The sequence below is a fragment of the Adiantum capillus-veneris genome, chromosome 15 (assembly GCF_014529385.1).
Source record: "Adiantum capillus-veneris isolate H3 chromosome 15, ASM1452938v2, whole genome shotgun sequence".
Lineage (NCBI taxonomy): Eukaryota > Viridiplantae > Streptophyta > Polypodiopsida > Polypodiales > Pteridaceae > Adiantum > Adiantum capillus-veneris.
In genome coordinates, this window is record NC_140945.1 from 99,605,059 (window position 1) to 99,619,702 (window position 14,644).

General features: G+C 41.4%; 1 protein-coding gene across 1 annotated transcript in view; it reads right to left on the reverse strand.

The window, feature by feature from the left end:
- Positions 1-5,687: 5,687 nt before the first annotated feature.
- Positions 5,688-14,644, reverse strand: part of LOC147441148 (uncharacterized) — a 34,935-nt gene continuing 25,978 nt past the window's right edge. Inside the window, exons 3-5 of the mRNA XM_086483665.1 lie at positions 7,272-7,420; positions 6,712-7,170; positions 5,688-6,273 (exon numbers count right to left, since the gene is read on the reverse strand). Coding sequence (XP_086339791.1) covers positions 5,927-6,273; positions 6,712-7,170; positions 7,272-7,420 — 955 coding nt within the window. The 3' untranslated portion in view covers positions 5,688-5,926. The remainder of the gene's footprint in view (positions 6,274-6,711; positions 7,171-7,271; positions 7,421-14,644) is intronic.

Here is a 14,644-nt window from a genome sequence, read left to right on the forward strand (position 1 = left end):
TGGGGCTTCTCCATTGCCACGAAGGCTAGCCCACCATTGACGAGCTGATTTTTGGAAGTGCATAGCTACATGGCGTAGCTTGGAGGACTCTGTGAAGCCCTCGTCCCCAAAGGCCGCATCAAATTGCTGGATGAAGGCCAACACTTTGTCGGTAGCACCAAAGGTGCCATCGTAGGTGATAAAAGAGATACTCTTTCCTCCCTCCTTGAACTTCTTTAGCTTTTGTGACCTTCGCCATGCAGGAAATGATTTGCGATGCCCTCCCCTCTTGTATTCTCTAGGAGAATAGCCATAACTTTCATCGGAAGAGAAGGAAGGTGAAGAAGAAGGAGAAGAGGGTGACCTCTTCCTAGCCCTTTTCTTCCTTTGTTTCCTCTCTTGCCTTTGAGAGTGATGAGGTGAAGGACTATGGGTTGCTCTTTTCCTCTTGGGAGGAGTAGGCGATCGTCTAGACCGCCTTCTTCGTGGAGCCACATCTTCAGAAGAACTTAGACTTTCATTGCTTTCTTTCTCTTTGGATTCCTCCTCTCGAATGGGAGAGAGTCTTCTTTTGGGGGTCTCTTCAAGAGGCCTCCTAAGCTCTCTCTCCTCTTGGAGAGGAAGGGAAATTCCATAGGCACGAAGTTGTTGAGTAACTTCGGCTTGCAAGGTAGGGTTGCCCATAGCTTGTTGCAACCTAGTCACAAGATAATTCACAAACATGGGAGCATCATCATTAGCACCTTCATGTGCAAAATCAAAGCTATCAATGTTCATTCTACTCTCTTGATTATTGTCAGCCATGTTAACAAAATTTTATGTATGTACTTAGTGTATGCTTTGGCAATTCAAAACCTTAGTTGCCACTCCTCTTAGCCTTTGAAAATCGGCTCTTAAGTATCTACACCCACGGCTCAAAGTGGTTAATTATAGAGAGTAGAGGAGTAGGTCTAACATAGCAGAGTTGCCAAGGGCTAGCTCCTTTCGGACTTCTTATGGCTCAATAATGGTAAAGCCGTAGGCAAGTCTAAAAAGACTCCATTATTAAGTCCAAAGCTCCCGAGGTGTGCACCATCCCCCACATAGTGGGCTTAACAAAACCGGTATTAGATCCCAGTTCCACTTACTCTATTATAATTAACAACATCAACCATTTATAGGCTACTTAAGGACCTCTCTTCTTAAGCAAGAAAAGAGAAACCAAATGCTCTGATACCAATGTAATGGAATTTGCCTATTCAATTTGAGAATAGCGGAATTTAATGAGAGTACTTTCAAGAAATGATTTTGTGAGCATAGCGGGTATACATAATTGAAGATAGCAACATAATCATAGCAATTAGTTAACTTGGCATAGACAATACTTTTGCAAGAGAGAAAGTTTAGAGAACATGACAACAATTGAGGACCGGATTTATGTGGAGCCGGTCCCCCCTCCAATAGGCATTTGTATTATGATTTCTCCCATAAAGAGAGACTTGTTACAATACAGTCTTTGTGTTCCTTGTGACCTAGGTGATGCCATGAAGATGGAAGGCTTCATGCACCACAAACATAACATAAACTTGAAGAAAGCTTTAACTATCCCAAGCCTCAATCCCAAGACCTCAAACACCTTCAAAGGTGGAGAGAGCTATCAGGGAATGAGGGTAGGGAAGAGGAAGAAGAAACATTTCGTAGGAGAAAGAATTAGTTCCTCACTTATCATACTCTTGTTGCTAGCATACATAATAGCATAGTAATGAAGAAGAAGGAGATGGCAAGCCTAAGCATTGAAGCATGGCTCTTGGTTGGATTTGCACTCCATAGCCAAGAGTGTTGGTGTAGGCTCTCAACCTCTACTTGCTTGGAGAGGGAGCTCTTGCACTTTGCATATCACACCATGAGAGTGCTTGTGAGTGTGTGTGGGTGAGTATACCCCCTAGGCACCCCCCTAGCTTGCTTGGGTCGACCCCCCCTTGTAGCTCATGCCTGAAGCTCATTGGACCCCTCCAGGCCTAGCCAATCACAAGCAGGAGCCATTACAAGCAACATGGGTAGCCTTGGGACAAGTGTCCCCCTTTCCCCTTTGAGAGAGAGGACTTGATAAATGCTAAAACAATTAGATAATTCATGTAATTTATCATTGGACCCCTTTGAAGCCTAGCCAATAGGCTTCAAGCAACACATGAAGGTAACATGGGTAGGGGCCTGACATGTGTCCTTGCTGCCTCTTCAAGATGGGCTTCCCTTGTGTGTGTGAGTGGGTGTTCTCTCTCTAGGCCCTAGGAAAAGGGCTCGCCCCCCCTCTTGTAGGAATGCTTTTGACTTTTAGGTGATCAAGCACCTTACTCACCAAGCATGACAAAGCACTTGAACTAGGGGGGGTTCCCACAAGCATCTCAGGCAAGCTTCTCAAGGCACCTCAAGTACTTTAATCATGCAGCAAGTCAAGCACCTCAAGCATGGAGCCAGTCAAGCACCTCAAGCATCTTAATCAAGCACCTCAAGCATGAAAAACACCTCAAGCATGACAAGCACCTCAAGCAGGACAAGCACCTCGAGCTTGGGCCGGGTTCCCACCTCAAGCTCAGCCCTAGCTTACTTAAGGTCAAAAGGACTTTTACACACATTTATTGGAGGTCTTCAATGAAGCTAACCCTAAGGTCTTATGCTCCATTGGTTAGCCTTGCTCTTTGATAGACCATCTCCCTTTTGGGCCCCTTTACATTGGCCCCGTGTTGAGATAGATCTAAAAGCACATACCTATATCTTAACACTTGTTCCCGTTTATTCTCCCACATTAAGTGATCAATTTAATATGAGAAAATCATTTGGGTTAGTTAGATATTAGATTTTATGACAGTAATGGACCTTGTACTGTCTCTGCAGTGTTCTCCATCTTCAGATCAGTCGTTCCAGTCTCGGTCAAGTTTGATATGACTTTCCCATTTCCTCAATCAGACTTCAAACTATAGCTATGATAGACTTCCAATTAATGTGCTAGTTTCTCTTCAATTAAGAGATCCTTTGAGCCGCTTTTCTAGAGTTCTGAAGATTGAGGTGACACCTTATTGGATAGCCCTAGCCTTTGAGCATTCTGGACTCTTTGTTATCTTCTTTGCCAGGTCCTTTCTGATCTTAACTGCCACATCTCTCTCTGCTCTTGCCATTTATCATCTATCTTTGCCTTTCAAGTAGCCCTCTGTTGCTCCCGTCTCTTTGTTTAAGCTACTTGCTTCACCTCTTTCTCAGGTTCATCTGGAATTTCTTCAATCATGACCCCTTGGATTCTGGTGGCCACTCTAATTAGCACTGGCTCAGGTGGTTTCTGCTCAATTCCTTCTGGTTTTGTGTTGTCTAGACACTGAGTGGCAAATGATTGTATTCCACACAGGTGTAGCACGTGAAATCTTGCTTCTTAGAGTCATCTCTACCCATACCTTGACCATTGCCTCCTTGGTATCTACCTCTACCAAGACCAATACTTGTACTGGTCCCATTTCCCTTGGAGCTAAAATGCCCATCCTCTTTCACTACTTTTGAATCAGTTAAAGCAGTCATAGACAAGCCATTTCCCTTCTTCAAGTGGTGAATTTGTATTCCGCAGTTATTATGGGCGTGGTTGTAGGCTTTACAATATATACATTGATTGCATTCATTTGAGATATGATCCCTTGACTTGCAATGCAGACACCAAGTTTCTAGTTTTTCCATCCGCTTTCCCCACTTTTGGATTAGCTAAATCAATCATAGACAAGCCCTTTCCCTTCTTGAAGTGGTGAATTTGTATTCCGCAGTTATTCCAGACATGGTTGTAGGCTTCACAATATATACATTGACTGCATTCATTTAAGCTGTGATTTCTTGATTCGCACAATGCAAACACCAAGTTTCTAGTTTGCTCACTGAAGGTTTAGCCATCTCCATTTCAACAATTTGCTTGGACATCTCCTCCATTTTCTTTGTCTAGGATCCTTTCTTTTTGCTCTAGCTTTATCATCTGAGTTGCTACCATATGAATTGGAACTAAAAGTAGAATTTGACTCTTCAGTAGTTATCTCAGTATCATTGCAATTCCTTTTGCTCTTGTGACCTTTCTCCTTTTTTGTTTGCTGCTTGAGTTTCATAGCTCATTGCACTAGATCATTGAATTTCTTTGTCGGGCTTGGAATCCCCTGATCCCTGAGCCTTTTACTTTTGAATCCGCTAATGAACCAAACCCTCACTCATTTTTAACATTGAGGCTCATGCAACTATCTATTTAGTTCTTTAATCTTCTTTACGTAGCTTTGAACTGACATTTTACTATGTTTTATTTTGTCCAGTTTGCATAGAACACCTTCATCTGCTCTATTATGTGAATATTGAAGCTTGAATGCTTTGATCAACTTATTGTATGTCCTGAGCTGGCATGCTGGATAATGGTAGTACCACTTTCGAGCTGCATCCTTTAATGTTGGAGAAAAATATTCTCCCCATTCGTCTTTGTCAATGTTTTTGAGCTCGACATACTATTGGAAGGCTTGAATGTGAACATGTGGGTTGTCTTTCTTTCCCCCTTTGAACATTGAAAAGGCGATCTTTAAATTAGTGGATCCCTCATGGTGCATGGTCTTATCTTTCAAAAGCGAGTTACACCCTCCGGACTTCTTCTTACTGTAGTGATCAATATATGCTTCCCACTGGTCGATATCATCCGTTTTAGTTGTTATGTCTGGATCTGGTTTTTTCTTGAGCTTTCCATGTATTGACTTGTGACTTCTTCTGCTACCTTCGCTCTCTTCGGTGTGCTTTCTAGTTTTGCCCTTATCCTTCCTCTTAGACTCAACAGATCAAGAGCATCTCTCTGCTTGCTCTCATCGTGGACGCCTAGATCCTGTAGTAGAGTGCTGGGAATGCTCCTGCTTCTCAGCCTCCTACTAATCCAAGTTTACGTTAGCTTTAATACCAGCCTTTGTGTCTGTTTCAAAGCCTCGCTTTGACTCCTCTAGAATTGGAATCAAGCCACCGTAATTGCTAAAATAGAATTAGCTGGTTTCTTCAGGCTGGGTTTGTTAAGTTAGCTAAATCAATTCAGGCAGGTAGACTTCATACAATAGATTAGTTAGAGACATTGATATTGAAATGAAAATGATAATTGAAATGGAAATGACACTTACACTGGAGCGGGAAATGAACGGAACTAGATTATATTCAAATTAGTACAACTAGTATGGAGTATAACATGAGTCAAAGGATTGATCAGAGCTTAATAAAAAAAGAGTACAAGAGCATAATGAGCTCCAAGGCACTAGACACAAGAGCATAATACAATGGCATACAATGATAGCCCATCAAATGAAGTAGTGGCCTCTATTTTTAGTTGTCGAACTGGGCCTTTGACTGTGTCCATTGTGCAATTACCATAGTAATTAGGCTTATTAATTACCAGTTCATCTACCAATTGAAATCCCCATCTGAAGGCTATTCCCACCATTTGCAGTTATGCATTAATCTCTCAAAGTGTGTACAAACTTCTTTGTGCTTAATTGTGGCTATATATATATATCCATGGAATAGGAAAGAGTGCATATTGAATATGGGATCGATAGAGTGCTTTGGAAAAGCTTGTCTTAGCTTGTAATTCCATCATTTTGAGAAGGAATATTGTGCTCTAAAAATGCAAATTATAAAAAATATACTATCAAAAATATTGAGATGAACTATTGTCATCTGAAAGATGTAAATTAGCCAAAAGACACTATCAAATTTATAAAATCAACATAATAAGAAGCCTTCAAGAGGGCTCTTTATGTTTGAGAAAATGAATTGTCTTGAACGCTGGTTCAATAAAACTTGGATACTTGGCTGTTTTTTTGATTCATATAAACTATGTATGGAGCAAAGTTATTTTACAAGTTTTGGTTGAAAAGGATACAATAAGGTCTCTTCTAAAGTATACACGCTTAGTCACGCCAAGCCTTGATTATTTAGACAAATTTCCAATTTTGGCAGTGTTACATAATCTTGCCAACACTCGATTCATTGCTGGCCGATCTCGTGGATTTTCTCTTGTGCATTCCAATGAAAGTTCTATAAGGAGGTCTATGTGCACATTGTGCAATCCTTTATGATACATTGAAGCCGTAGTCTCATCTAGAATTTCTTGAATGGAACCATCCATAACCTTTGTCTTAGCCCATTCTATAAGTGTCATTCCGTCTTGGAGAAACACGTTGTCAGTAGGTCTTACCCCACTCATTAGCTCCAACATGACGATGCCATAGCTATATACGTCACACTTCGGAGATATGGTTCCAAAAGTTGCACACTCTGACCATGAAGACAAAAAGAAACTAATGGCATCAACATACCCTGTAGAGACATCAATCATGATTCAAATGCATGCAAATATGCGTATGTGTGTACGTACATAACACATATGCAAGTGTAGAAAGAGACACAGGTATGTAAATATAAGTTCATATGTAAAATGTATGGCTACCTGTATGTCTATGTACTCATGGACATAAGGCATGAATTGATCATGCCTATATGTATGGCTACCTGTATGTGTATGTACTCATGGACATAAGGCATGAATTGCTCATGCATATATGTGTAAGTGTATATGTGTGTGTGTGTGTGTGTGTGTGTGTGTGTGTGTGTGTGTGTGTGTGTGTGTGTGTGTGTGTGTGAGAGAGAGAGAGAGAGAGAGAGAGAGAGAGAGAGAGAGAGAGAGAGAGAATTTACCACAATAAGCATACATACCAGGGGCCATGTATCCAAGCGTCCCGTGCAAATTTTGGGTAGAGGTGACCATGTCCACAACGATCTTGGCAAGGCCAAAATCGGAAATGCAAGCTTGCATTTCTGAATCAAAAAGGATGTTGCTCGGTTTGATGTCACAATGAATAATGGGTGAGTTGGGGCATTCCTCGTGAAGGTAGACAAGGCCCTCTGCCACTGCAATTGCTATATGCCATCTCTCTTCCCATGTCAGCTTACAAGATCTCGACTGATTGCTGCTCTTATGCAAGTGATCCTCTAAGCTGCCGTTTGACATGAACTCTAGTATAAGAATGTTTTCATCCACGTGATTGGACCAGTATCCAAAAATTTTGATCAAATTTCGATGTTTTGCTTGTCGAGTTGTCTGTAGCTCTCGAAAGAAAGCATGTAGTGAACTACTATCCATCATGAACTTCTTGAAAGCCAACACTTTCCCATCTAGAACCACATTTACTAATTAATAGTTACTCTTTTAAATAACACAAAGTGTGCAAAAATAAATTTTGCTTATGCTTTAATGTGCTCATTTTTTTACATACCGGGCATCAAACCTTTATAGACCAATCCAGAAGCCCCTGTGCCGATAAGATTTCTCATGCTAAAATTATCGGTGGCTTCTTCTATTTGCCGAAGATGTAGTTTCATCAATTTAGAATTTGGGGAGGTTGGTAAATCAGGTATGAGCTCCCTACAAAAAGAGAGAAAAATTAGTTTACATAGTGAAACATCCAATTAGATCTGAACAGGAACGCACATTACAAAGCAACACACTTAGGAAGTGGTCACGTGATCCATAATTATCAATTACTTTTTGAAATAATTGTGCCTCATGCATTTTAACACTCGCACTAAGTATTTGTCTTAGAGCCCCGTCCTGGCCAACAATTCTAGGGGTTGCAGGGTTCTAAAATTAGGTAAACATTTAGAGGGCAACCAATACATCCTACAAACTAGGAGGGATCATAGATATAGTTAGGAGGATCATGGCTTTCCGAGATTTTAACCTTGAATGTCGAATACACTTACCGAGTGTAGGTTACATGTCCTATAAGCCTACAACCCCCTAGTGGGACCATAAATATAATTAGGAGGGTCATGGTTTTCCAACATTTTAACTTGAATGTTGATTACACTTATAGAGTGTAGGTTGAATGTCCTGCAAGCCTACAACCCCCTGGTGGGACTATAAATATAGTTAGGAGGGTCATGGCTTTCCAAGATTTTAACCTTGAATTCGAATACACTTACAAAGTGTAGGTTGCATGTCCTTCAAGCCTACAACCCCCTGGTGGGACGGGGCTCTTATATTCAACTATGCAAGGCCTTTTGTAACTATGCCAATTTTGGCATAGTTGCATCAAGTGTTGGGGAAAGGATTGCCTTAGCTTAGCCTAGAGCTGGTCAGATTAGGCTGATTGGAACTAGGGAAAAGGGAAGAAAACAGGTAAAATATACAGGAAAATATTTCAAAAGTCTTGCAAGTTTGAAATTTTTATTAGACTTACGATTGGATCTTGAGGAGGAGGAAACATGGTCGTATGGAAAAAAAACTTTCCCGAACACTGTTGCTAATAACTATGCCTCACCTGAACACATCTTTACAAATTTGAGAGAGAACATACTTGACCTTTTTCTGTAGCAATACGAGCATTCCCACTTGTTCAAATTCAAAGGACCTCCATGGCACCGTCCTAGTCACTTGCCCACATGACCCCGGTCATGGTGGTCCAATGCTCAACCAACCAAGCTAGCCACTTTGGACATAACATATGTGACCTCAAGAGGAACCCTAATAGGATTTAAAACGATTTCTTTTTAAATATATTCTTGATGAAATTGTAGCTCAGCTCCGTTTGCTGAATTTACAACTAAAATTAGGTTCATGTGGGCCCAGATGAGCAATAAGTTGCAAATATTGTTGGTTCTCAAGATGAATATCACACAAAAAAAATTTGCACAAGATGTAGCCTACTCTTTTCCCATGAGGGTGGAGCAAGGATGCAAGTGCGGAAGGCGACAAATGCAATCTAGGAAAGGCACTTTCTCCTCACTCGCATAGAGAATCTACGGAAGCCAGAAGGTGTGGAGGAGCTCGGTAGCACAAACGACGTTTGTGAACATGGATATAAATCTTTTAATGTGATATTCTTAGAAATGTGAACATGTGATATGCATATTAAATTACCAACCAGTGCTCTCATATCCAGATTTGTAGTAAAGATGTCTTGGTTGAAAATGAAAAGGTCAGCTATGACTTTATTGAATCTTTAGTACCCAGAACTTGAACAACATGACTGATGAGATCAAGCGTCCTGTTTTGATCAACACCTGTATTCAAGCCAAGTTTCCTAGAATCTATCGTCATTACTTCCGCATGATTTATGATCGACTCTAGTTCTTCTTAATTTTCCAGTCAAGATTTGGAAAACATACCTATCAATCCTCAAAAATACCATAGATTTTGGCATCAATCAGTATTATCTAGTTGGTTTGTTGTTTAAAGTGAGGTCCTAAAAAGACATTACGCACAAGCAAAGATTCCAATGGGTCTTAGATAGAGTAAGGTGCAAGATGCAAAAGTGAAGTATGTGCTATTTTCCTTTCCTAGCAAGGTTAAAGTGATCAATTTGTTCAGCTCTCAGCCTGCTCCTCAAGATGGCCAAATGCAACTGGAAAGAATTCTTGAAACCAGTAAAAAGATGTTCATTGAAAAAGAACACCAAAGACACATTGCCCTGGCAATGGGCCAAATGGGAGTTGGTCGCTAGGCCAGTGGAACAAGGAGGTATCGAGATACTCCACCCTGCTGTTCATGCAGAATTTGTGTCAAATTTGTGGTATCAATTGCAAAGCAAGACCTAGCATGGGTGATTATGACAAAGGATATGATGGCCATGGCTAAGTTGCTCTCCCAGGGGCTCGGGGGGTTCACTATGTGTAAAACTACCATATCACGTGCGTTCAAGACATGTTTGTAAAACCCCTTATCTGTGAATTTTGTTCGGAATATAATGTACCCTTTTCTTTTAAAATCTGTAAGCGTTTTTCAAATTTGAAAAAATAATGCCCTTATGTATATATATTTCTGTAAGTTTCAAGAACTTTAAATACCCTTCTGTTGAACTTACGTGATAGGTTACATTTTAATTAGGTGACCTCCCCGAGCCCAAGGGGGATAGTGGAAAGAGATAGAAGTTCATGAAAAATTGTTTGCCCCTAGATGAAGACTATGTGGTACAATAGGTGATTTGGTGTGCAAGTGTACCAAAGCAACGGAGGCTCTAGAGTGGGGAGAGTTAACCAGATATTTTCAAAACTCGTAACACATTGGTCCCCTTGGCTCTCCAAAGTAGTAGAAGTACTCTTGAACTCCTTCTGGAGACAAATAGCCAGAAATGTGAATAACAAAGGTCTGGATGGCCCATTTTTGGGATGACAATACTAAGAGCCGGAAAGAAGAAGACCAAGTAGCTACCCAAGTTCACCTAAGTGGCACTAAAAGACTATTGATAAACAGGAATATTGAAGGGCTAGAAAAGTGCGTGATGCCTACTTATGAGTCAAACCTCGAGTGAAAAGCCTGGCAATGGCCCAAGCGCAGATATTTCTGTAATCCACAAACGAGGAGTATAAACCACACTTTAATGTTCAAGACTAATTGGTCCTCCCCCTTGAACAGACGATGGGGTTTACAATGATCATCGGAAGCAAGATGGGTAATGGTAGTCAATAACATTTGGAGTCCACAGTGGCCATTATTGATGAAGTTATTCTTGTAGGAGGTGCTATGGGGGGTTCTTCTGATAGGTGTGAAGATTTTGGCTAGACGTGCTGGCTGAGATAAGTGTTCAGGGTGCAAAAAGACAAGGGAGGACCTCTTACTTGTTCAAGGAGTGTCCGCAATTAGTGGCCTAGCAGGAAAGATACGCAAATGGGTTCAAAGGACCTGGAAAATAGGGTCCTAAAAGAATGACTTATTTTTTGGAGGGATGGTGATGAAAAGTCAAGCACTGTTATTTTGCATGCAAACTCTTAGGTTCTGCTACCTTCAACATGTTTGGAAGGTCAGGACCTGTTGGGTGTTCGAAAATGACTGTTGAAATTAGAGAAATGATGTTTGCTCTTAGAAAAAGGAGGAACTCAAACAAGTGGAATATTCTCTCCGCCTTAATGGGCAAGTAATGGATATTGGCTAGCCTAGAGCTGGTCCTTTGTAATATTTTGAGAGGTCGAGAGGCACCTGAGGGCTCGATACGAGCTTAAGACTACTTTGTACAATTTTTCATGCTTTTAGTACATATATCCACTTGCAATTGTGAGTTTGGTAAAAAAAGAAAGTGAGGTCCCAAAAAGAATATTTTGGCCTAAGAAGGACCTCATTTGGCTCTTAGAATTCTGTGTAAACAGGTGCATCAAATACTATGGGGCCACATAGCCACACGGCCAAGCTATCAAGAACAAAGTTATTTCTAGTTCTATACAGAGAGGACATGGAGTAGGAGCTCACACACACTCCATCATCCTCTTTTGTAGGCCATCCTGAGTTTTCATTTAGTTTGCTTTTGATGTATATAAGAGAGGCATAAACTAAGAAGCCACACACTTCCTTATCTTCTTTAACAGGGGGCATCAAGCATGTGCAAGATCAGGTGTACCCAGTTTTGGCAAGTTGTGTAAACTTGGAATGCCCTAAAACATGTATCTTTTGCGGGTAGTATTGACTATTTCTTTATTTGCGTTTTCTTTTAAGAGCAAAGAACTAGTGCCCACAAAAAATACATAGCTAACAATACATAGGAACAGGGCTAGAAAAATACATTTTTCCTAACTGAACAAAATAAGGGGAAACTTGAAATTCTCCGGTTTTTAGGTCAAAATTTGAAGCTTTTGCCGGTAATTACACTAAAACTTGTGTAAATTTGCCGGTTTTCTTAAAGGCAACCTCAAAAACTAACCGGGATTTTATAATTTCAGTCGGTTAAAATACACTAGACCCCGGTTTTTTTTCTACCACTGCATAGGAAAGCCATAATTGTCAATTGATCTCACAAGAACACTACTTTTTGTTGTAAAGACTCTCCTAGTCTAAGGTGTCACGCCCTGTCACAACATTATGACCCTTATAAAGACTTGAAGGTGAGTCTACTATTGCTCACTTGATGAAAAAATTATCTTGCACGTAAAGTAAGAAGTCCGTGAGAAGCTTAAGGCATCACTTCTAATTCTGATCAAGTCCTCTCTCTCCCTCCCCCCCCCCCCCAAAAAAAACAACAACAAACAAAAAAAAAACACAACACCCAAAAACAACAATCAATGCTTGAATTTATTTTAGATTATGCGGAATACATTGAGATGTGTGTGTGTGTGTGTTTTGGGGGGGGGGGGGGGGGGATTTGGGGGGTATCTGTGTCTACTTCCTCATTCTTGATGGCCACGTCTCTTGCTTTTGCTTGCCTCCCTTCCCCTCTTAAGCTTCACATTTGAGGACAAAGCCGTTTTAACACCTTTTTTTTCAAATCTCACAATATGGGAGAGATTCTATTAATAGGAGAAAACCATTACATCAGCACCATGCTCAATTCGAGCAATGACCACTTACATTCAAAAAGGAGTCCCATCCCCGCAAACATCACATTGACAAAGATTTGGTGGTAATAGTTACCCAATTCTACTCGTCAAAAGTCTTGCTTTTTCCAATTCCAATAATAGTTTCCCTGATATCATGGATAATCTCTGTGTAGTTGGCTATCGAGAGCTCTCAAATGAACACTCCACCATTCCTGGACTTCCAAACTTGGTGGAAGAAGCAAAATCTAACGACTTGAGTACATAGTAGAATCAGTTGGCTTATCATCCCTTTCCCTCCACGGAGCAAATCATTCTTGCAAAACCCAATCTTCCAAGTCCTTTGGATCCATTGCCACACCTTACCTGCCAGGCCTCTTACCCCCGGGCACTCAAGGAATAAGTGGGACAAATCCTCCCTAGCAATTTTGCAGCCTGAACACCTATTGTAGCCTATATCTCGAGCTAAGATCTTGTCAGCTATTGGCAAGGGCCCCCATAACACCTTCCATAGAAAAAATTCATTGCCAAGGATAGATGAGGATCCCATATGTTCTTCATAGATACAGTTTGTTCAGCGAGGCGAACCAGTATGCCTTGTGTATAAGAGCTCGATATATGCCCTTGGTGTGTGGTCTAAGGAAGTGGCCATTTCCAAGCTTTCCATGCCTTTTCTTTCTCATTTCTCTCCTTGCTTGTGATGAGTTCATGGTGCAACAAATGCACCATGTTCTCAAGGCTAAAGAAACGACCCAAGAGGCACTAATTAATTGATAGATAAAGATATGGGAGAGGGTTGTAGGCTCACCTCGATACATTTGCATGCACTACAATACACGCTATGCTTGGAGAGAAAGGAAAACCATAGACCTTCTGCTAGTGGGTTCCCTTTTGGATTGTCCGATTGGCATATTACGACCTTTTTCTAGATGATGTAACACATTTTCTGACCTATGTAAGCCTTAAGTACTCCTGAACAAACTCTTGGAAGAAATTCTGGACCATTGCTTTAAGCTTGTTGTAAGTAACTCCCCAAAATTAGAGTAAGCTTGTTGGCATGCCAGAATTAGAGTAAGCTTGTTGGCATGCCAGTAGGTGTCCCCAATTTTGGAAGCAGTTGGATAAAGGGGTATCTTGGGAGATCCTCTGGATAAATTTGAAGTGAAAAAGGGAAAGGGAGCACGTGGAAAGAGAAAGCGGGAGGTGCAGTAGACACGTGGAAAGAGGAAGGGAGAGAGAGAGAGAGAGAGAGAGAGAGAGAGAGAGAGAGAGAGAGAGAGAGAGAGAGAGAGAGAGAGAGAGAGAAATCTCATTTCCCAGGTCCAGACGGAGTTGTCAGTCAGTCCTTACGGAGGGTGTCGCCATGGGTCGGCAGGTGCGGCAGAGGGCAGAGTGAGAGAGACACGGAGAGAGCTCCTCTGAGATGTGTGTAGCTGGAAGAGGGTGTGGCCATGGGTGCGCAGGTCCGGCAGAGGGCAGAGTGAGAGAGACAGCGAGAACGCTAGTGTGAGGTGATCTAAGCGATTGTTTCACAGGCAGAGATTGAGCTGCAGAGGAGGCGAGTGCAGTGAGCTGGTCTGAGCGACTGTTTCACGGACGGAGATCGAGCTGCAAGAGGGTGAGGCCATCGCTGCGCAGTAAGGGCTGAGGGCAGAGCGTCGCGCAGAGAGAGATGGAAGAGAGAGGAGAGAGAGGGTATCTGGGTAGATTCCATCTAATGGGGGCGTAGACCCAGTAGGTGTCCAATGTGGAACGTGAATTGGTTTGAAGAGAACTAGCAGAAGTGTGGTAACAACATTTGGGAGGCATATTGGCCTAATACAATGAAGATTTTCACTGGGTTTTGTTGGAGGGTATCCCCACCAAGAATAGGATATGTGCTAGAGGGCTTGGCACACACACATGATCTAGATGCAAGCTGCTTTGGAGGATTCCTTGCATCTGTTTAAAGACTACTCTTCCTCATTCGGTCTCACTGCCATAGTCTACAAATGGGTGCAAAAGACATAGAAGGTGCTCTTCTATAAGAATGACTTAATTTTAGGTGGAGAAAATTTCACAACCAAGAAATTTTGGTGTGCACCCAAGTTATCAAATTATGCTATCTGAAGCAGATCTTAGGGTAAAAACCGGTGTGTGGTAGCTCAATTCAATGATATCATGGAGAAAAGAATTGAGATTATCTATTTAGAGTAGGGTCAACCTCGCAAGCCAATGAACAAAATTATGCATTAAGTTTCACAGGCTAAATTACAACAAGAGTTGCCAGATTCTGAAAAATCGAGGTCTTCTGCATAGGAATTATCCGCCAAGAAATGCTTAGTAGGCAAAAAGGAAATCTAAGTCC